The sequence below is a fragment of the Convolutriloba macropyga genome, chromosome 12 (genome assembly GCF_964194025.1).
Source record: "Convolutriloba macropyga chromosome 12, txConMacr16.3, whole genome shotgun sequence".
In the NCBI taxonomy this organism is placed as follows: Eukaryota; Metazoa; Xenacoelomorpha; order Acoela; family Convolutidae; genus Convolutriloba; species Convolutriloba macropyga.
Window position 1 is genome coordinate 35,615,503 of NC_134479.1, and position 24,662 is coordinate 35,640,164.

The following is a 24,662-nucleotide window of genomic DNA, read 5'->3' on the forward strand; positions in this document are numbered from 1 at the left end:
TCTTTAGAGAAATGGGAGAAGAAAGTGTTGAAGCCATTTAAACCATATTTTTTTCTCAGAAAGTTTTATCTATGATCCTTTGGACATCTTCACTTAAAGAAGATGTAGCCATCAATATTAGGATGACGTGATAAGATTTCAAAATGAACCAATAAAACGAAATGTCCAAAAAATTTTTAAAAAAATTTGAAATCTTGTGGCATTGAAGACGTATAACCAATAGTTATTTGATAAAGTGGCCAATGAGATTAACGTATGTTACACTGGTATGAAGGAGTTCAATCCTGTTTTACTGAGACGAACTTACCGTTGACAAAAATAAGTTTATGATTTACTAATTTTAAAAAAAAATTCGAAAACTTATTTTCAAAGTCTTAACAGCCATTAGCTGTCCACTCACAGCACTAGATAGGTTAACTTATTGCTCATTAGCAAATATATTACACTTTTAGTCAAAAAGTTTATGCCATAGGATTTTAAAACTTTAGTTAAACCTCAAAAAATAAATCAAAATTGCATTTGAAATTACGAAATTTGAGATACGAATCCAAAAAAAAAAACATGAGCGATCCCTTCGAAACAAATTTTTTGTTCATTGGGCTTCATTTGATCGTAAAAGAGGTTTGTCATTAACGGAACTTCGATATTAAAAGTGTCTAGTAGTCTCTAGGTGACTTGAAAAAAACAAAAAAATTGCAAAATTTTCTAAAAAAAAAAGAGCTCCCAAACCTAATTCGAATTTTTTTTTATATATTAGTCTTCCCTCTAAGACTAGAACTAGTCTTTATTATCTCCTTTCGTCTATTAAAAACCTAAAATTGATTTACTTTTTGGCTTGAAATCTAGTTTTGAATTAAATTTTTCGTAGAAAAAACGTTAATTCGAACGAAAATTACGGTAAAAGTGAACAAAAGTGATCCAAATATCCAGTGTTCACATGAAACTTTAAACCTCGATAACTCCTCGAAAAACTCTTCGAATTCTACGCTGGACGAGCTTTTTAATGATACCACGCACATTTCTCTACGATGAATATATCGGTCGGCCAAAATTCACGGAACAAAAAAAAACCCATTTGAGTATATAGTTCCTCCCCCCCCCCCCCCACAAGTGGGGTCGGAACAAGTTCAAATCTTCAGTGACATCAAAAGCCATTTCATTAAACACTTTCTTAAAATGTACTCTAGAGAAGAGACAACCGGATTGACTATCATATTAAAATTTCCTCATAATCAGGAAACGTTATATATGTTTCCTAGCAGTCATATAAACTCATATATGATTTCTTGGCAATCATACAGGTATCATATTTGATTTCTAAGGTTCTTTGAATCCATGCAAGGATCGCCCCAGGAGAGTTGTTCTGATTCTCATAATATCATATATGACCCTTGGATGGCTAATAACAATTGTGAACCCGGATATTAATTTCAGTGTTCCCGACCAACCTTCGTTTCCTGGCAACCACAACTGACCCCAACTCGATTGCCCTAACATGGGACCCTCCGAGGGACTTCAGTGGTAACTCCTACTGTGTCGAGATGAAGAGTCTAGTCCAGCCAAGACACTCAATCATGACTTTTTGTACCAACGGGACCAAATTCTACAGATCAGGTTTGAAATTTTTTCTTTAATTTTCAGAATTTTTTTCTTGTTTCCTCTCTGATCCGATCTAAGCAACATTTATATAAAACGGCATGATGTACAGGTGTGTACAAGATCATTCTGGCAGTAATACTTTCCAAAATTGTGTATTTTTCGAAAGATTTTGCAAAATAATCTTTCATATTCCAAGATCTTGCAAAATAATCAGCCGGTCTCGCCTGGGTTGGGGGGGGGGGGGGGGGGGGGGCGGTCACTTTGGGCTATTGAACTTGTCCAATGCAATTTAATTATTTTAATCATTTAAAGGCTTAAAATGTCACGGATTTTTTGTTCAAAAATGCACAATTTTGTAACATGCACAAGTTCAGCTATTTGATCCTAGTTATTAAATTATTATTTCGTTATGGAATTCGGTAGTTTCCTAATATTATGAACTGTCTTCACTTATATGAATTCTCATCTTATCTTTATTTATAATATTTGCAATAATTTAAATATTGTGACTTTTATTGAAAACTTTTCACTTTTATGTAATGTCTGTTTAAAAGTATTTTAATCAACACAAGAGAACTTCGAGTGTTGTTTTGTAGTGGTCTTTTCCAAGACCTAACACATGTGCCGTCTTTTCCCAATTAAAAGCAGCCCCTTTTCCATCTGTTGGATTCCCTAGTCTGCTGTAAACGAACTGAAGTGCATCAATTAGCCGATAACAAATTTAGTCAAAATGTTTTTGCAGAATTATCTATCGCAATTATGACAATTGATGCAACATTTTTCTGGATCAATTTTCTATCAAACGCGCTTTTTGTGGTCCCAAATTGATTTTTTAGCATGCTTTTACGGGCAACGCGGAGTCTAGTCTTGCATTTCAAAATTTTTAGCCCTAATTTCCTTTTTCGTCATGCTGTCCATTCGGCCTTCTGATTCTGTCTCACAGAATGACTGTTTTTGTTCATTTCACGGATTGTTCAGTCTTTAATTGTCGCACAACTTTCAGAAGTCTATCTGGCGCTGAGTGAACAAAAACATCTTTAGAAAATGATACACGTGTTAACTTTTGAAATTGTTCAGTAACTTTTTGCTTTTCAATATCAGATCAATACTTTTTATAATATTTTTTAAATGAACTGCGTCTATTTTTATCTTAATAAAAACATGAAAACTATACTCAAAATTATTTTAATTTTATACCAAACTGGGGTGTGATACAAAATTAAATGGGCGAAAAGCTAAGGAGTATAGATAATTTTGTCATCAAAATCGTGTCATTTTGAAAAGCATTCCGAAATTTTCCTTTAATTTGCTTTTGAAAAACGTTTTCTCTGTTAAGTATAATTCAATTATCTTTACCGGCCGTCGAAAATAAACCCAAGGGATAGTGTTCACAGATGATGGTACAAAATAACTACTTTTCTAAGAAGAATAAGATCAAAAGTTTTTATTTAAGAGTGAACCACATTCACCTCAAATTTCAAAATTTACCATTTCTTGCATTCAATCAATTCATTGAACGCGGGCAATTTTATTTCACCGACTGCAGCAGTTACAGCACAACTTGCATGGTAATTTTAGGAAAAAAGCTTGCGAAAGAAAAACAAGCATTATACAGCATCATATTTTCTACCCAAGCCCTATAATATCTCAAATTGCAACATATTCTCAAAATCTCAATGAGCAAAATAGGAAAATGCAATTCAGATCGTTTCTGAATTAATTAAGGATGACTGCAATAATTCCTCACTTAAACAACATTAATTGTTAAAAACAACGTTAATCGTTAGCAATTACTCTAAAATAACATTCTTGTAGCAAACTGATTGTGCACAAAATTCTAAGTTGCTGAATTGACCTAAATGATCTACCAGTCAATTGTTGCTGGTTCATTTTAATTGCTCGCAAACATAGATTGTAGCACTTTTGCTATTCTTGTAGTCTGTTTTATGCAATTTTTCGCTTGACTGATTTTGCGTCTGACCATTTTAACTTTTCTTCCTCAAAAATGGGATCGAAAATTAGGGCCCGGAATGCATTAAGTGGCTGAGCAGCTCTCTTGGAGCTTTACGTTGTAATAGTTTCTAAGTATGCGATTCACTACAACTGTTTTGAGGAGACAATTGTTTGGTGTCAAGAGCGTGTCCAAACCTTAAAACTTTGACCCCTCTGTCAACCCGCCCCACTCACTCATTCCCCGAGCACCCCTCATCCACCCTCCTTTACCTGGCAATTTAGCAATTTAGACTCCCACTCTCGTCTAGCTCTTCCCACCCTACCCCCTCCCCCCCTAATGCTAGTTTCCCTAAGCCCCGGCTAGCTGCTACCAAAGCCAACCGTTCGCCGGCCGTTTGTGAACAATTCGGTTAGGTTGTTATGTTTCAAGCATCATTTTTCTCGGCTGAGTTTCACCAACTCATTTAGGAAATAATTTGCAAAAAATCTTTTCTAAATCGGAATGTAAGTGAGCAAAATTTAAATAAAGTCAGTTAAGCAGAAATCATTCTGGTCTCATTAAGCAACAGTTAATAGTAACGTAAATCAAGAATTTCCTCGCAATAAATCTTTGAAATGTTTTTAATGGCGATCACACTATAACAAGTTTTTTTTTAATTTTCGCTAAGAAAAATAATTACATTGTTGTTGCACCAATTATCTAAACTGGCTCTTGACGTTTTTGTTAGATTACATTAGAAAAACAAAAACAAAATTACTCTTGTTTGTCAAAAAGACACTATAACTGGGAGCTGAAGACTTCAGCTATATTAATTGAGAATGATTTTCTTATCTCAATAGTGATGAAAACCTTGTTCTGTTAGTATTTCGATCGACATGTAAATATGATTTGAATCTCCGGGTGGACATTATGTTTGACGGGGAATAGCAGAACAATTTAAACAAAGTCTGAATTGGAGTGCCATATCATCTGGGCAACAATTTGAAGAAAAGGGCCTTTTGAGGACGCTATTCTTGTTGCTAACTGATCGGGCAGAAAACATAGTTATTACCATTCGCAATGAGGTCATGTTGCAAGCTGTTGAAAAAATGCAATGAAATGGTATTAGACCAGAAATGTTAAATGGCTTCCATTTGGAACGCGAGATTTTTACGAAATAATATTAATACGAAAAATTAAGTAATTATTCAAGATATTTGGTTTTTTTCATATCTCGTATAAAATCATATTTTGCACAGTTCTTGCCAAAATTTTTCAAGATAAGCATCTCTTTGTAAATTTTTTACACTGAAAATAAATATATTTTATTTATTTTTTTTCAGTCTGTGCAAAATATATGTTTGCTTTTTAATGTTTTTTGCAGAAACTGATAAGATAAGATGTTTCAGTTTTCCCTTTCATTGTTTTGGTAACTCTCAAGTTTTGGAAATTGTTTTGCTTAAATTATTTCATTTTTTTTCGGAGTGCCATTGAACTTTAAAACTCGCACGCATTTTTACTGTGCATATTTGGGTATCAAAAAGCGGCAGAAAAATGGCCAATTTTTCAGCTAGATTTTTTCCACATTTCCAACTATTTATGCAGTAAGGTAGAAGACCTGTAATTCCGGTTAAGATTCTTCAATTTTTCCCACTTCAAGATTGATACAAATCTCATCTTATGGCTATCTCAAAAACGTGCTTCGCTTTGATGCGTGCTAAGTTCTCACACGCGCACCCAGCGCTAAATTCTTACAAGGAATCGATTTTTAAATTGAATAGTTGTTAATTTCCACAGGCATGGATTATTTTTATAGCCTGGGAGACCCAGAAAATGTAAAACGGGAATGGAGGCTAGAGTGCGAGATGGTTGGGGGGGGGGGGGGGGGGAGTTGTAATCAATTTGGGCTTAAATCCTCTTAATCTTAACTGTAAAATTGAGGTCGCTTTCATTATTGCGCTTCTAAAGCGATGTGGAATATTTCAGGCTGCCATGATAAATTCATGCTTTTTTCTTTTTTCCGTCCTTTCTTAGAGCAAGTGTAAACATATACGTAAATTAAATTTCATATTTTTCATAGCATCCTGGTACAAACTTCTTATTGAAAATCCCATGAATAAAAAGCATTACATTTCGTCAACAAATAAGTGAAAAATAAAAACTTTTGATCGAATTTTTTATCGCGTATTTTTCGAAAAAAAATGCTATCTTTATCTGTGATGCATACCAACATATATTGTACAGATGCGGCATAAAATTTTAGTCAGTTGTTTGAGATGAAAATACGAAACGAGAAGCTAATTGAACGCCTTCATAACAAACTGTAAACCGAGCCATATAATTAGTGAAAGTGCCTTTTCGTTAAAAATTGACTGGTACCTGTTAGTCTAAAAGCAAACAAATCACAACAAAAACAAACAAAAAATCTCCATCACGTCTGAAAAAAAATGCAGAAATCCTCACTTGAGGAGAGTGATTAAATTTAATGACCTCTTGAGAGTTATTTATTGTATTCATTAACCAGGTATATATAACTGTTGAATTTACAATTGTGTTTTAAATTGAGCGCTTTTTAACAAAAAATGATAGTCCCCAAAGACTCTTATGTTTTATTGTTTTTGACTGACTGTTTCGTCAATACGTCATTGTTATAATGAATAAACTTGTAATGATAAAAAACAAAAAGAGGGGAAGTTATGCTGTTAACGAGGCAATAATTACCCGGGTTGCTAAAATGAATGATGATCTGCTAGTTTTCCTCATACGAAATCCATAAATTGTAAAGAATTCGCCTAATCATGGACGCCTGTTGTCTTCGCGTAATACTTCCTGTACTAATCTGTCAAACAATCGTAAACAATTTGTTTACTTGCCCCTCGAAGATGATATGTGGCGTGGCGTGAAAAGATAATCTTGTCATTTGGAGAAATGCTCTAATAATGGTTTTGAGTTTCTCTGAAACAGAAATCCTGCCCATACTTCCTGTCTGTTAAGGGAACTTAATACATGCTGATTGGTATAATTGTTACTGATGAACTTATTAAGAGATTGATAAATCTGAAAACTAGAACCCTATTTTCCTGTATCTGGCCAATATCTGACAAAATATGCAAATAAGTTGAGGAAGGGGAGGGGTAAAAAAGTCCGTCCTAAAATCCAGTTTGTTATACTTCGTAATTTATTAGTGCGTAAGATTTCATTGAAAATCCCGAAAACCACCTATCTTTGCACAGAACGAGACTGATATTTTATATTGGATAATTTTTGCGTTTCAGGAATTGACCAGGGTCATTACTCATTCAGAGTGGCGGCTCAGTATTCGGACGGAACAAAGGGATCTTTTAGTCCCTCAATTTCGGGAGAAATCACAGGATCCCTAGAACATGCACGATTCGACGTTAAACAACTGGTGGCAGTTATGGCCATAGTCGGAACCATAAGCGTTCTGATCCTGATTTTGTGTCTTGGCATGGCTTGTCTGTACAAAAAGCACCACGTCGGAACAGCATTAATGGAACAGCAGAACAATTTTGTTCACTGCAGTACTTTAAGTCCGGGATTGCAGGGCTCTTATCCATGTAAGAATAGTTTACTGCATCTATTTGGTTTGATAGGTTTAATAGCCTTTTGGTGTGTACAGTTAGTCCTATAAAGTTGCAATCCTATGGACTTTTCGAAGGTCAAAGTTCATATTTAAAACATTCGAAGATCAGCACTTCGTTGTTCATTTTCATGTCGGGAGTTTTTCAAACGTTAGCTTTCGTTGTAATTTTAGGGGATTAACTATAGTAAGGCGGGTAAATAGCATGCCAATAGGTGATACTTCAGTTCCCTGAGAAGTCTATGTAATGTTGAGCTGTTACTCAACTTTAGCTTCAGGTTGACCATAGCCTGACCAATCTTGAATGCAATGATGGTATACCCTGTAAAAGTTTCAAGAAATAGCCATAATGTTTGTGCAGAACTTCCCGATATGTTGTGAATTGTATGAAAGAACAGCTGAGGACATCCTTTTCTATCATTATTCCCCCCCCCCCCCTCAGCCCGTGAGAATGTAGAACCATGTTGTAATCTTCACTGTTGCCAGAGGCGTTAATAAGGATATTTAAGATCAACCCAAACCTTTCAGCCCATTTAACTTAACGTATTCAGTCATAAAAGTGTAAGAATATTTTAAGACAAAGTGAGTCGCACTCTGTCGTTGAGCACGTTTCTCTATTAACGCAAGCAACACATTGAGGATGCATGGGATCATTTTTTTTATTCACTTTCTTCGCGCCGTTATTTAATGAAATTTCTAGAATTTTTTGCTACTTTCTAAATTACTAACAATTACTCATAAGCTCTTTAAGTGTAGTTAATTTTAAAAATCTTGTGGGTGAGATAATCAAATAACTCTTGCTTCCATTGCTTCAAAAAATAAATGCTGAATTATTTTCGGGTAAATGTTGTTATTTTCTTGTCTGTTATGATTATTTCAGACGAATGGCTTTCTTAGGATCGCATTACGTCCTAACCCATTGCACAGTTTATTTTTTCAGATTACGTGTTTACTTTCCCAAAAAATGCGCTAGGAAGAAGTCCAGACCGTTGGATAAAATTTTTTTTTGGGGAGGGGAAATGGGAATATAGCGGGGGGTTATTTGATTGGAAGCTCATCTCATAGAATCAATCCACAACAACACAATTTGTGGGAGAGCGATTCCTAATCAAATTTGGGATTAGAAACGGACACTAATTAAATTTGTGGAATAAAGCGCCTTAGTGAATCGATTTTGATAATTAGTTTAGATTTGAAAGGAATCTTATTTCCGCAGCATTGTAACAATATGCTTTCTACTACGTCTAAGCTTCAATCTAATTCTGCACGTGGGGTATATAGTATCACTGTATGCCCCCACGACCTTAATTTGTGAGCCAAGCCTGAAAAAGGGTACATAGCCCCGGGCTGTAACCCGTCATTGATTGGGTTTTACTTCTTGATTTAGAGACAACCTCATAGCCCATGTGAAATTTCTCCCATTTTCGGATTTTAATTTCTCGTTTTCAGATCTGCCATAATTTTATTTTCAGAAGCAAGGAAAAATTGTTATCACAACTTTTGCTACTTCTCGTATTTCCTGAAGATTAAAATTGGCATATGAAATTAGTACGTTCTGACATAACAAAAATGAATCATCCTGCAAAAGCAAAAGAAGGGCATTTTGAACCTCGAATTTTTCCAATCGCTAATAAAATTTAGAAAAATTTGGGTCCTCAGATTTTCCTTTTAATTTTTCATGCTATAATTTTCCGCATTGTAAATGTGTCGCAGGCAAAAATCAGATCAACTGATCAATTTCGAAAAAAAATATTAAGCAATTGCACTTGTGTAATTGAAAACCCCGCAAAACTGAGAGCTTGAAAATAGTGAAAACATGTGAACGACTTTAATCAAATTGACCAAAAAATATATGATCAAAGACTGCTCATTTCAAGTTGCACTCTTTACACGTATTTTAAGATCGCAAATTAAACTTACTTTAGGTGTGAACGAAGCGTGAACAATGTTCATTGTTAGTTGGATATAATTTTGTTCATTTATTCAGTCCCTAGTGATCGTAGATTGTAGCTGATTGAATTTTGAAATAAATTGAAGCTGAAATTAACCAGGCTCCCCCGCCCTTTTCAGCTTTATTTTGAACCCGCCCTTTCTCTCCTCTTGTGATTGGGATTAATCCGTGAAAATATCCCCTGTAATGCATCTGGGGGTAAATGTCTAATGGATTTTTCCCTATTCAACAGAAGCGCGAAAATTGCGTATTAAAAGTGCCCTGAAAAATTTTAAATTTTGGCTGAGATGGCTTCTGAAATCAGAACGACCCTGAAAATTTGTCGCTTTGCTGTTAAAAATTGATCGCAGAAATTGTTTCTTTGATGTTTAGAAAAGGCTTTTAAATAACGAAAATAGTGTAGGCAATAAAACAGAAATCTTCAAGAGCTTCAAAACATCTAAACATCGACGCTCATTTTGTCATTTCCTAAAAATTAAAAGCATTTCTTTGTTTTAGATGGAACATTATCAACAAAAGTACCAATTGGCCAAGCGTTCGTTGAGCCGAACTTCTACGGAGAACCGGAGCTGATGTTCGCAGAGTTTGTAAAAGAAATCCCAGAAACCTGGATCCAGGTCGAATCTCAAATAGCAGCCCGTAAGTGTTCTTTGGTTACTTTTGCGTTAAAATTTTGTTCTTGCATGTCAAATTCACCCAAGGAACTAAGTGAAGTCCACTTGCCTAATGTGGACTGTATGCTGACTAAATTTTGCAAGTAGAGTTCACATTCTTGTAACAGCATTTGCGGGCGAAATATCTAAAAATCAGTCAAAATTTAAGGTTCTATAATGTTAAAGCTATTTCGCAACAAATTTATTAAAAACTTTTTTGTGAATTGTTGCCATTATTGTCAGAATATGAATTTCTTCCAAATTACTGCAATGCAACTACTGATAAATAGAGTAACTCACACTGAAAATAAAATCAAAGATTGAAAATAAAAATGTTTATTGGGCGAATAAGCCGAGAGAATTCTAAATTTTGCGTTGAAAAATTTATCGGAAAAGGTTGTTTTTAGTGGCGGATGAATCATTATGGTGTGGTAAGCTGTGTGTTCCAAATCAACAACCAGTAGAGGTGTCCATCAAAACCATCACTCATGAATTCTCATCAACAGGGAGCTTTTCACAACACAAAATGGCGGTTGAAGCTTCAACTATGGCACAGTTTAACCACCCACACGTTTTACTGCTTCACGGCATGATATTTTCACGTAAGTTTCTGTTCGTGTTTCCATGAAAAGGGAAACTCAAGTTCTCATTTTTAGAGTTTTGTCAAAGTAAAAGATCCAAAATAACATATTGCAAACGAGATTACCATTTTCCTCGAAGTCTTTGTTAAGACTGTGGAAGACATTATTATTGTTTCGCGCGTGTGAGGTCATTTTTCGCGCATACATTTTTTATTTTCACGCACGTAAAGTCATAAGCCTCGTTGACCGTTAATAAGTGTTGGTACTCTAAATATGGCGAAAAACGCGAAAAAGTTAATATCAATTATGAACTCGGTTCATAATAGATTTGGATTTTTAACAAATCAACAGGTTAAAGGTTTTCGCAGAAAATTTGGTCGTTTTATTAGCTTAATGGTTTTTTAGCAACTGAGTGGACGATGGTGTCTGAATGTCCTCAACGGGTGACCTTAGAAAAGATTCTACAAACCCCGACTTCAAACTTTTCTCCTCTTCACATTGTGCATATTCTGAGGGGAATTTCTGCCGGGATGCGATACCTCTCAGATCTGGGATATGTCCACAAAGTGAGTCACTGGAGTATTCGCTAATATTTCCTGAAAAATAGTTCCTCTACTTCCGGGTTAATCAAACTGGGATTGAGTAGGGTACTATGCATATCATAGACTACCCCGGTCCAGATATCTCCGGGATAAACATAAGCTTTTTGGTGATTAGCGGTGAGATTAAATTATGACGATAAATCCGAATCAAAACTATTGTTAGGCGCTTCAGTTCAACACTGAAGATATTATAGTTTACAACTCTAAGACAAAATAATTTTATAATTTATACATGCAGTTGCTATGGAACTCTGTTATTTCCATATTTATTTTTCAAAATTTTTTTTAGGTTCTAACTAGCCGGACTGTCTACATGTGCGACCATTTAGTGTTCAAAATTGGAGGGTTTGATCTGCGAGCTCTTTTGGAGGAAGAAAACATGACCAACTGTAAAGCTCCATTAGCCTCATCCGAGGTTAGATTCTTGGAAATTGACTCGCTTTCCCTGGTAGATCCTGACGATCCATGAGTTAAAACGCTTACGCGCACATTTTAAAATGCCGAAAGTCTTCAGTGCCAGAAGTTAAAATGTCAGAAGTTCCTACTTAGCCGGAAGTTGGCCTCCGTTGACTTTCGTCATTTTAAAACGTGCGCGTTTCGTGTTTTAAGCATGGTTACGTAACCCTGCAGAAGTCACTTCGAAATTCTGACTTAATATTTCGAACTGCTTCGCGGTTCTCGATAAACGCCAGAAGTTCTCGGTGACTTCAATCAGAGTTACGTAACCATTACTATTATTTTTCACATGTACTCCATAAGTAAAATACATGCTAGAAGCAGTTTCAGTCAACTTTAAATCTTTGTAGTTTTGCGTTGCTTTGTAGTAGCTGAAATTTGTGTTCTGTTCATTCTGTATCGATCCTGACAAGAGAATTGAGTATTTTGTACATGAGCCAAGAAATAACTGCACAACTTGAAAGTTAAAAGTTAATGAAACGATAATTTTTAACAATAAAGGGACAACAGAATACCAAAAATAACTCGGATGAGACACATTTAAAAAACTGCGGAACTATTAGATACCAAATTTGCAGTGAGGTCAATTTAAGTAGTAAAAATCATGATGACCATAGATGGTTTTTGTTTTTACCCAGTGCTTATTTTTCAGATTCACAACTTTCTGGTTCCCTGGTACGCACCAGAAGTTATACAGGGACGCAAGTATTCAACTGGAAGCGACGTGTGGTCATTCGGAGTCCTTATATGGCAATGTCTCTCATTCGGAGATCTCCCTTTTGGATCGTGTCCTGCCGAAGAGGTAAAATGTGTTTAACTGAGTCTACTGCGAAATCGGTTGCGGAAAAAAAAACCCCACGGAAAAAAACCCCACTTCATTTTAGATAGGAAATAAACCCCCACGGAAATAAACCCCCACTTTACTATTAAAGAACATGCCTTGCGGGCCATGGCCATGCCTCAGCGGCCCGTGGGACTTGATATGAAACTATCACAACCGAACAAACTATCAGAACCAAAATTCAATTTTAAAATGGGGGTTTTTCCGTGGGGGTTTATTTCCGTGGGGGTTTATTTCCTAGACCCCTGCTAAATAGCCTTATGCACTCAGTTAAGAAATGTCTGCACACAAGTATTCAACACTACAAATTTTTTAACTGGTTGGAACCTTTTAACTGGCTGCAGAGTTTGGTAGGAACATTTTTCTTATTACTTTGTCAAATAATTATTTATTAGATCAGGCGTAAAAAATTTCAAAACTAAAGAGATTATGAGACTGTAAAAGAATGTGTCAACAAGAATGAGTGAGGGTGAGAGCCAACTTTATCACAATTGAAAAATGTACGATCCAAATCTACAAGTTATGATAACTTTGTAGCTGAAAATTTGTTGCTTTAACTAAAATGCGGAATCGCAAGCTGCTGTTTATCTTTATAATCTTCTTTATCTATGGAGGTTTTTGAATTGCGTGCAATAACGCACAAGAATTGCTAGCTTTCAGTAAGATCTATATGGCATTGTTGTGACTGGGATTTTCTTAATGTGAGAAGAAATTTAAGAGATTTTGTTAAAAAAGATTAATATGAAGAAGATAAAAAGCTGTTTTAAATTGACAACCTATTTCCAACCAAAATGAAACATAATTATTTTGGTTAAATCATAACCCAGCTTTTGCAAAAACACATTTCAGAGCCCAATATAAATTTGCGTGTGGGCTTAACAGTCTAATGCGCTAGTTGCATTACAGCCCCATAAATCACGGTTTAGGGCTATTGTAAAGACGGAATAGAGGGCTATAAATTAAAAACCCAACATCGCTTCAACAACAACTAATTCAGGAAAAGCCCCGCCGGGATAATTCCATAGCCATGCATTTAGATGTTGCTAGTCTGTATCTAACGCATTCTTGTGTTTGTTGGCAACTGAAATAATTGTTATGTTTTTAATGTGTTTTATTTAGTGGATCTGAAAATAGCCATTAATTTGGTTGGACGGCAATTTAAGACGTTAAAAAAATCTTCAAAGAAAAACTGTGCGGGTTGAATTAGTGAGCTGAATTGAAAGAAAGGGGCTGGGTCAAAAATAGGTTTCTGAACTGAAAAATTATAGCACGTTTTTTGAGTTCATGTTATGCTAACTCTACACCCCCCCTCATCAAATTGTTGAAGTAATCTGAAAAATTTGTTCACAATCTGACTCACCAGACACAGTTTCATTAAAAACTCAGTGTCGTAAAATTGATATAAAATTTGGATAAGAAACATAAGCAAGAATGACTCTTTCAGAGTCTCTATCCGGCTTTCGTTCAAAATTACGAAAGCTTCCACCAAAAAAGAATGGAATGCGTGATCTTAATAAGTATTAATTTTGTCTTTCAGAGGTACCATTTTCCAATAAGTTGTTAAATCACGAGATTATTCATATACAGCAGAGCTGGAAAATATTCTACTTTAAGCGAATTTTTTGTTGATTTTGTTTACTTTTTTTATTGATTGGTACAATGTACAACCGTTTCAAAAAAATTGTTACCATAGATGGATATATATGAGAGCGCATGTATAAGGTAATCGTGTGGGATACGTAATTGTGTATAATATAAATTAAAACGTAAAAAATGATAGTTTTCCATAATTTATAATTGCCTTTCTGATTAATGTAAGAGCAGATCTTGAAAAAACTAATCAATGTTGAACTTAATTTGTAATTTTAGATTGCGGAACTCGTGAGCAAAGGTCAAAAACTGAGTCCACCTAAAGGATGTCCCCAAATTCTGGCATCTCTCATCATGGACTGCTGGAAGTACAACAGGGGAGCCAGACCCCCCTTCGCATCTATCCAGAATTCACTGGAAAACATCATCAGGCAGCCATACTCGATCGATTACCAACAGCATAACTCAAATTCAAGGTCAGTTTGAAAATTTAAGTATTTGAATAAATTTTAATCTTGAAATTTTTTGATAATTCCAGTCAATTTAGTCGAAAATTGTTATTCAGTAAGGTTTTTGGGTTACTGAAGACGTAACCACTTAAACTCTTTCAGGGCAAAATTCAGCTATATCATGACATGATAATGGCGAGAATTTGAAAACACGCAGTTGCTTCATAAAGTTTGATATATGAATTCAATTGTTTCCATACTTAAGGATCTGCGATTATTATTTATTGTCATAATTGAAACTTTTAGGCTAATTTTTCGCCAATGATTCGAAATTATAAAGTAGCGATAAAACTGCGATATATTTGCGGCCAGTTATGCCGAAAGCGAAGCAATTATTAAACGGTGTCCTGCTTTTTCACCCCTATTCATTTAACCCCCTATCATTTATCCCCGATTTAATCACCCCTGTATCATTTAACCCCTCTATCTTTTAACCCCTCTATCATTTCACCCCGATTTAAATCTTTCTATAAAACAAGGATTATTAAATTAGCAATATAACCATTTGGCCATGCCTCGCGGGCAATGGCCATGCCTCAGCGGCCCATGGGACTTGATATGAAACTGTCACAACCGAACGTTGGATTAATTTATCCACTTAATTATGACAAAACATGCCTTTAATGTCGACTGCTAATTGGCGGGATAAAATGATCGAGGGGTGAATTTGAAAAGGATCGAATTTGAAATTTCCGTAACAATGAGATTTCTGCTCTGGATTATGGTACCATAGTAATTCAGTACTGAATCATGGTATTTCAACCCTGTGATTTTACTATGATCATATTCTGATATGTCACTTTTTACCCTGACAAGAAAAAAAATCAGAAATAAAAAATTCCTTGCCTGCAACGACATAACAACATCACTTAACAGAATAGGGAGGTGTCCATCCGATTCAAAAATTTGAAGTTTTATCATATAAAACCTTAAGTTTTTGAATTGTTTTGACACCTCCTTAGTCTGTTATTTTTTGGTCAGTCTGTCAAGCCACTTTGAATTAACCTGTGGATTATAATTCATAACCACCTCTCTATCAATGCTGAAACCCGTAGCTCATTTCACTTCAACGCAATCGAGTTATAATTCTTCTATACCCTATTATTGAGACTCAAAATCACAAAAAGTATTTGAAGTTGGGAAGTTCTATTTTTCTTCCTTTTTTAAAGACTAAAATCTTAGACCGTCGAAAGCCAGCAAAAGTGGGCTCTATAATCACACGGTTACCTTTTCTTTGATGTTCAATCTTTTCACTGACTTGAAAATATAGCTCTATAAATCAGCTATAAACCATAAGTTTTATAATATCTCATCTTTCTAGCTACTAATTAAACACTGACCAAGAACGCAGATTGCTAAAGCTATTGTTTGCGTTTCTTCAGCTGATAATCGTTGAAGGCAATTGCTTCAACTTACAGCACATTAAGCGAGGCTAATTAGCAATAAAATTGTTCCGAAAGATTAATTAATAAAGACTTTATCACTACTTTGCTTTGTTCACGTTTACCGAAGCGTCACAATTTTTTTTGAACGTGAAGAAAATTTATTACCTGTAATGTTTTATTGATGTGCGAGAGACAAGAAACTGACGACTGATGGTTAAACTGTTTGTTTTTATTGCTGATTTTTTGGACAAAAGTGCATTCAATTTTTTAATTAAAACAATTTTCAAATACAAAGATCTAATTTAAAAAAACATGAATTTTTTATAAATGCACGAAAATGGAAATATGTATTCAAACAATTTGTGATATTTATCAAACATTCTACATACAGATTAAATTTATTACATATAAATGTTTTAATATGTGTTAAACATCACGGTAGCTCATTTTTAGTCGAAACACAAATGTACTGAACATCAAAAGTAAATTAGCACCCCCTATTTTTTACGAAGTAAAAATTCAAGTTTTTGAGGCAAAATTACTCCAACTTAAAATCACTTTTTAAATATAATTTTTGCACCATTGATCCCCTACACTAATCCTTTCGCCTAACTGTGAAATTCAGATAAAACTCAGATTTGAAGTTGGAGTAATTTTGCCTCAAAAACTGAATATTTACCTCGCAAAATTAGGGAGTGCTAACTTACTTTTGCCGTTCAGTATAGATTTCCATGTTTTCCTAAAATTTTCCGAAAAACAAAAAATTAAAGTTTTGTTGAATCGTAAAAGTTATTGTCCGATGCTTAACCGTTTTCTAGTACTTTTATTATGTGAGTTTTTTTTCATTTCAGCGCTAATTCGGCCAATGGGGACTCCCACTATTCTGAAAATGGGGATTCATCTCTGAAGCTGAAGACGTTCGACCACCCCACTGCCGGAACAATTTCCCGATCACCGATTCCCCCGATAGCGATCTGTGATTGGCTGAAAAAAGTGGGACTTTCTCAATACGGAGAATTGTTCAAACGAAACGGGTTTCTGTACGTCCACGAAATTCAGGACCTGAATGAGGAAAATTTAGCCCAAATTGGGCTTAGTAACCAAAAACATCTGAAAAAACTGATGACTTCACTGAATTCAAATATGAGCCCAAAACACGCAATTGACTCATCAAACTATGCACAAAGTTACACTGTTGCTTAACTAATTTATTACTCGCAGTAGTTTGTATGTCACGTTATTTTGATAAATTACAAATTCAATTTTAGAGGCCATTAATTGTATACTTAAAAAGTACCTGAGCGCTTACTGATAATCATCGCCAAATTACAAGTATTCCGGCCAAAGCTGAGAAACATCTCAAGCTATGAATCGGTTTTAAGTAGGTTCTATCACGCTTGGAGAATTTTCATAAGAAGCTAAGTTCTCTTCCGTAGTTCAGGAGCTATTAAACAAAAGCACACATGTTTCGATTCCCCAAGAGATGACGAGTTCTAACAATTTTGTGATACCTTGATCAAGTCTATAAGATTCCACTCAAATTGCGTTTTAAGGATGAGCACGTCAGAGCTGTAGCGCGTGCAACCGTGTGTGTGTGTGTGTGTGTGTGTGTATGTGTGTGTTCCTCAGTGAGCAGTTCATGTCGTGGTTGTGTGGAGCCAAAGATTTCTTGGTGGTCATTGGATGTGGCTGGGCAGTCCAGTTGTGCGGTGAGGACGGGTTTATTTTTGGATTTGATCTTTTTGGCTTCTGACTTGAACTTCAAGTCTCTGTATGTTCTCATGACACGATGGTGGGACGGCTCGAGGTCCCGGAATGTTCTGCGGATGCAACTCAAGGTTCCGAGTACCCGTCGGTCCTGGTTCTGTTTCTACTGTGTCTGCAGATTCTCGGGATTCTGATTCTGCTTTTTCGTTTCCGGTGACGTCTGAGCGCCCCGGAATTCATTGAATTGTTCTTTTCTGTGACTGTCTAAAAAGAAGCAAATGACGGAAGTACTACTACTCCTCTTTTCAGTGCGCTACACAGTGACCGGCTATTGGTGCATATGACAACATGGGTCTCCGGTCTTTGGTTCTACAGTGACCAACTGAAGGCGGCGAGGACTGCTGCTCCGTTGAATGAGAAGATGATGTTCCTTCATCTCTTGCTTAGCTTTGCCATCCTTTCTGGCGCGCTTTGGTTTCCTTTTGTTATAACAACTGCGTATCTTCCTTTCTGATTGATGTGTGACGAGTCGTTCGCGCTCAGGTAGACGTTTCCTTCCATATTCTTGAGACTTTCCAGGGCAGTTTCCTTGAAGAATTTTGTGCGGCTGCTAGCAATGTTCCCACGGTTGTTGCCCTGTTTCTGGCTGCTGGCATTTTTTGTGTCAGCTTAAGAACTCTTGCTTTTAGTTATGAAGATGGCAGTACCTTACTCCAGGCTGAGGACTTCCTCTAGCGGAGTAGACGACAGCTTTTTGATGATTTTACGGACGGCTGCATTCTGAGATCTGTTGAGCTTGTTCATGTTTGTTAAACTCAACCGCTGTCGCCAATCGGATTCGGCATGGTCCGTAACGCTTCGCTGGTAGACTGGTAATACCTTCGATGGCTCCTCATGTTTGATTGTTTTTGTCGATAAGGAGTTGGCATTTCCAGATAGCATCCACGGAACCCACAAAGTTGCATGCTGCTTCGAACTTCTGCGCGTTGAGCGTCAAATTGTTTTCTCCGCTCCTTTCGAGAACGTGATTCGCTGCAACCGGATTTTTGTCAATTGCATTACCTTTGTTATGGCTGGCCGTTCACACGAAGAAATCTTCCATGAAGGGCGCGGGTTCTTTTTTATTACTACTGAGGAGACCAGGTTGATGAACAGCAAGAAAAGCTGTAGCAAAAACACAGATCCTCGCGGACCTGATGGGAGTTCCTTGGTCCTGCTATGTAATGCTCCATATAATCATCCTGCCTTTTGGCACGGAATGCTCCAATGCAGTGGATATTTGTGGCTGGGAGAGCACTATTCATAAAGCTTGAAAGTAGTTTTTTTCCCCACGCGGCAACAAAAGCCTTTTTGTAGTCAAGAGTGCCATGACAACTTTCCCAGAATATTGCTGTTTGGAACAATTCGTCGAAGGCCTGCGTTAGTCGCATGATGAGCTCTTCGTAGCGTCACTTCTTTCGTACTCCGCGTTTACTGCTGCTCACGAGTCCTCGTTTTTGATTAGGTGCTCCAAACTGGAGGCTATTATGCGCTCCATAAAATTTGCGAGAGATTAAGTCAACCTAATTGGCTTATACGATGCTATTGAGGCAGAGTCCATTCCAGCTTGAAGCAGTGGATTATGATTGCCTTTCTTCAACCCTGTGAAACTTCTGCGCAATTCTATGGTTCGTTATAGAGTGGCAGTAAAAAGCTTTTTGCGTTTTGCACGTTATGAACGCTGGCGTTATTTCGTCGGGTCAGGCAAGTCTACGGCTTTGCATGCCAGCGAAGCTTTGTTCTACTTCAGGCAGGTCGTGAGCGCCGGTGTCATTGGCGGAGGGTCGCTTTCTCCGGCAGGAGGTTCTGTACGTGTATCCTTCTAGCTTCGAGAACCCGAGCAGGCATAACTTTGCCAAGTGCTGCTCTAAGGCGTCTGCTTTCCTGAGGCTACTGTTAAATACTTTCTTCCACAGTCGCAGGGCTACGCTAGTTTGAGTGCGTGTAGTCGATTGTCCAAAGGAGTGGAGTACAGTACAGAGTTTTCGTGGGTTTCATTCATGTTCTACTTCTATGATGAACTACTCCGCATATTGACTTTTTTGGGTAGTAGCTCTTTTCTCTCTGTCATCTAGAGAGGGTCGATCGATTCATGCTTTTTTGGCTGAGGGGGCGGCGCAAGCGGTTTCTCTTTCTGATCAGTAACCCAGTCTCTGGCGTGATGTAGCAGCGAGTATTTTTTCCAAGCATGGTTCTAGGCACGATGGCTGTGGTTGTTTCTATGATTATGTTGCTGAATTGTTTTGCCTTCTACAAGGTCGTCTCATGCAGGAATGTGGAAGCCAGTTTGCTCTCCAGTTTGGCAATGAACGCTCTTTTGCCATGGCATCGCTTCCACCACTGCCTCTGTGCGGCGATTCGAGTCCCCGTGTGTAGCCCTAAAAAGAAATTGGTATCTGTAAGTGGTCTGACTCACTAGTGTCCTATATTTTTGCCACATTATTTTGTCTGTCTACGTGGGTTGTGTGAGGAATTTATTCGGGCTGCTGGGATTTGCAAGTGAGCGATCCTGTGTTGTCGCAGCTTTTGCGTTCGGGCATGCTAGGTTCATTTTGGTCATCCTTTTTTCTATTATCGTTTTGCGGCTGTCTGTTGGCTGGGCAGGATCCCAGAGGTCGTAGTGATCGTTGAGGATGCCTGCTATGAAGCAGGTGTTGTCACTGAAGATTTGCTCTGTTATAACAATTTCCTCTTCGGCTGCTCTGATTAGGGGGACTAAGACGTCAATGAAGGCGAATCGTTTCCTTTTTGAGATTTGGATGCTGAAACTGTTGCAAACCATGATCTTTCATTGTTGGCTGTAATTGTTTTGACGCCTTCTCTGCCTCCTGGCTGTTCCTTGCGGTCAATTCTCAGGTTAGAGTTGGCAGGGTTTTCAGGCGTTATGTTCTTTGGTCTCAGTTTGGTTTCCTGTATGAGGCAGATGTCAATGCGGTCCCTGAATAAGGTGACCAGTAGGTCAAACGTCAGGGGACTGGTAGGAGTTTTCAGAGCTGTTGCTGTATTATGGCCCTTCCGCAAAAATAGAATAAAATGATAACTGAAGATTTATGGGCGATTTAATTTAATGCTAATTGAACCAATTCTCACTGTTGCCGGCAAAAACTACAAAAAAGTACATTAGTAAATTTGCAATATGTGTCAACAACTATGTCCCCAATGAAAAAAATAGAACGTTTTTTTCTGACAACAACTAAGGCAGATAAGTTGTATAGTTTCACTTTTTCAACATTTTGATGGTCATTAAATGTTTTTAGTGGTCAAAAAAGTTATAAGAAGTTTCTCTACTGTTTCGATTTATGCTGTTTTAACTACCATCACTAGGAATTTAAATAAGAAAACAATTTAGACATTCTTTTTATTTTGAAATCTTATTCAAGAATGAAAGAAAGCTAAATATAAGAAGCAATTCGAAAATACATATACTGCGTGAAGAGTAGAACAATAGAAGTCAACTCTGGAATGAAAACTTGCAAAATGTTTGAAGAAAAAAATAGTTTAAAAATGAGGTTTTTGTAGAATTTCTGCGAGACAAAATGAAATATTCGATCTTCTTAAAAAAACCGAACACCGAACACCTCCTAAGAGAAGAGCTTTGACAAAAATTCCCGAAGTATGTGAATTGATATCTCGTCTATTTTTTTCAATTTCATAATCTTGATAGAAAAAAGTATTCAAACCATAACTTGTTTGTTTTCAACTGAAAAGCAATTTTCTCGGGTTTTTGATTTGAAGACTCAATCAGTACATTTCTCCTAAGTTTTTCTCAGTTACAAAAGTCATTAAACTACTTATATTGAAATTCAATGGAATCAGTGGTAAAAAACAACTTAATCTAACTTGGTAAAAAGTTTGAAATCAGTCGCAAACTTTGTTATTCAACAATCTAACCACTATAGTAGGTATAAAAGGCTTCTGAAAATTTAAAAAAAAAACATTTCAGTCAACAGATTGTGAACCTATTATCAGAAAATTATATCACGCATTACAAATGAGCATTGGCAAGCAGAAAAAAACTATTTGTACAATCAAAATTCAGGAAGTGACGCTTGAAACGAAATAAAACTGCTTGCGAGGTTCTCTTATATTTTTATTTCATGATATGTGCTATATCAAAACTGAATGTTTGTATTTGTTGTTGACATTTATGTTGCGTCAAACATAACACCGGCACAGTTATGGTTTTTTGATGCCTAATACCATAATTTATGTTTCGCGACCGTATAATTGCGATTCTTTGCAAAACCTACTTATTCAAATTTTTGAAATCGATTTTTTTACCTTTGCAAATAACTTTAAATCCTTCTATTTATATCAACAAGCGGCTAGTTTGATCTTTTCAAATTTGTTTAAGTTCTCATAAGTGGAAGAAAGAGACACCTTTTGAAGTTTTGCTAAGTGGATATTTGCTGCTTCATTTAACGCCATACAGAGTTGTTGCAATTTTGTACCCGACAAATTAATTAGCATTACAGACCTAGTGGTAACTGCTGCGCAATGTAAAAAGAAGAACTGCGTAATTTAAAACAAAAGAGCAAAAGACAATATTATAGCATTCTTTGTCTTTTTGATGTGTATTATTTATTTAAATTAATTTACTAAACTGGCTGCCGCTATTATTATTGTAATTAAGTACAGGATGCTGAAGCAATCCACTTCACTCTTCAAAGTAAAAATATGAACAAATAAGATGACTAAAGACGAAAAATAGAATAATAGCGGGCTCCACAACTTACCCTGAAATTGATTCGGAGCTGGTCACAAACCTCGTGATTGGCATCTCTGTTGAGTCCGTCTACTAACACTTATGTACAAGACTAGAGACTGCTACCTGAAGGAAATCAGAAACTTTTTCTGCTTCTTTTTTTCAGCAAAAATGCCCTCTCCGATGGAAAACCGGACATCTTTCTAGGCAGCAGCCAAATTCTGCGTGTTCAATACAACAGCAAAACACAAGCATCAACTTCAACCAGCAGTAAGATGAAAATCATTAGCGATAAAATATAGAACTATACCATTTTTGTTTTGGGAACACAAAGGCAACTTATATAGTACTCGGCAAGGCTATAATGAGATCTATTCTGGCGTATATTTTACTTTTCTTAAGGTTGCTTATCAAAAGAGTCTTGACTCCTTTTGCGGTGATCATAGCAAACAGGTAGGATTTCTACCCAAAGAAGCTATTATTCGGTTGGACGTGGAGCAGAGAAAACTGATTTATTGCGGAACAGTCGGGAAAGATGGATCTTTCTGACTAATTTTCCAACTAAAGCACCAGCGGTTTTACATGTTCTATTGAAGGGCCACATACTTGGCGATCTCAACACCTGCGTGAGATGTTCTAACATTCTAAATCATAGACTATTTTTTGGGAAGCCTTCACATAGAACAGTCCACTGCTTTAGTATCGTCTTATTCGGACAGCCGTTCCTTTGCTTTTGATCTTTCTCATCCTGATTTGGTTTGTTGCTTTGGCACTTAAATCAAAATTCATATCCAATCGCGAACAAAATAACGAGAGACTCTTCGAAGATTTTAGCTTTAGATTTAATATTTCTGGCCGGTCTTATCCTACATGTTTTATCTGGCTTTATTCTGATTACAACTTCACGAACCACAAAACTCATTTTATTTGACTGAAATTTTGTTCTAGAGAACGTTAGTTTGTTTTAACCAACGTAATCTTTAACTATTTTTCATTTCTAACCGCAGAATGATTGTCAGACCCCTAGTTTTCTTTTACTTAACTGAGCGACGAAATGAGAGTAAAATTAACCCAGCAGGTTGTGCAACTATTGTACGGTGGAAAATGTCTTCAAACCATCGAGTCTGATCAGAAGAGCAGACCAAACAGAAATCTCATTGGACTTTCAAATATTCAGCGGAAAAATATTTTGAGACGTCGAGACATACCGGTTTCCGTCTGGCAACTCAAACTGGGCTCCCCTCAAATTATATAACGTTATATAAGTAGTATAGTAAACTGCGGATAGTCTACCAAATCTCAAATGAACATATCTCACTCGCCTCGCTCGCTCGATATCTCCATTCAAGATCAGGTAAACTATCCGGCAGCCTACTAACGCTCGCTCAATGCTTCGCATCTCACCGTTCGTCGCTTCGCAACTCACTCTCGCTTACTACTAGCTCATGCTTCGCATTCGCTCTAGCTACGCTTACTATTGTTATAGGATATGTGTATATATAGAATTCGCTTACTACTACACACTAAAAATTGAATCAATATGTTCACATAATGATAAAAATAGATTCATAATTGATTAAATATGTTCACATACTGTGGAAATTGATTAAATATGTTCACATAATGATAAAAAATAGTTCGAATGCCTGTATATCCGCACTTTGGCAAGCATATAATTTTGAGTTTTATAATTGATTATATATATTCACACTCTGTCGACATTTTGAATGCACACTAAAACTTAGTAGCTTTTTAATCAAATGTTCTCATGCCCAATTATTATTGTAGAATAACTCGTTCTCTCAAATTAAATTCTTTTTTGCTCTTGATTGAAATTTACTTTCCAACCGGGATTTGTGTGCAGCAATATTGCAACAGGATAATTCTCATCTATTTCTACCTGCTTTGAATATCCCTTATACACTGGGTTATATTCATACATTCCTTAATATTTATTAAGAAACAAATTATTCAAATAACTTTTTATATTCTCAAAAATTTTCGATAAAATTTATTAATGATAGCTTCTCTCACAAATTCTGAATCTAAATTTTCAAAATCTTCCCATTCGTATTCCACTATAACTTTTCGACTCTGAAAATCCTTTTCTTCAGTTTCTGTCTGCACCTTTAATAATGAATTTAAAATTTTATCATCATAACATTCAATTTTCAAACAATCAAACGCTTTTTTAATATATTTTTCTTCATATTTTAATTTTTCAGGTAGAAATTTTATTGCTCCAGGATAATTTGATATAGCTGTTATGAGTATTCCATCATCACCTTTCAATCTATCACTAGCATATTTTATTGCATGTCCATTTTGTGTTACACCAACTAGCACCATTTCTTTATCATCCGAATATCGTTTTCCAAACCATCCCAGACAGTGCCCATTTCTTTCTAATATTAATTTCACATGATGTCTTTTATCTGTATCAGGGGGAATATCAGAATATCCATTTTTTATCGCTTCTATCAAAATCTCTTCATTTTCTTTTAATATTG

The 24,662-nt window shown here is 36.2% G+C and overlaps 1 protein-coding gene across 1 annotated transcript in view; it reads left to right on the top strand.

Annotated features, from left to right (window-relative positions):
• The window catches only part of LOC142351151 (ephrin type-B receptor 1-B-like), a 37,314-nt gene extending 20,282 nt beyond the window's left edge, over positions 1-17,032 (top strand). The window contains exons 8-16 of the mRNA XM_075403267.1: positions 1,435-1,614; positions 6,808-7,110; positions 9,583-9,723; positions 10,145-10,339; positions 10,724-10,884; positions 11,210-11,335; positions 12,029-12,178; positions 14,087-14,283; positions 16,553-17,032. Coding sequence (XP_075259382.1) covers positions 1,435-1,614; positions 6,808-7,110; positions 9,583-9,723; positions 10,145-10,339; positions 10,724-10,884; positions 11,210-11,335; positions 12,029-12,178; positions 14,087-14,283; positions 16,553-16,904 — 1,805 coding nt within the window. The 3' untranslated portion in view covers positions 16,905-17,032. The remainder of the gene's footprint in view (positions 1-1,434; positions 1,615-6,807; positions 7,111-9,582; positions 9,724-10,144; positions 10,340-10,723; positions 10,885-11,209; positions 11,336-12,028; positions 12,179-14,086; positions 14,284-16,552) is intronic.
• The last annotated feature ends 7,630 nt before the right edge of the window (positions 17,033-24,662 follow it).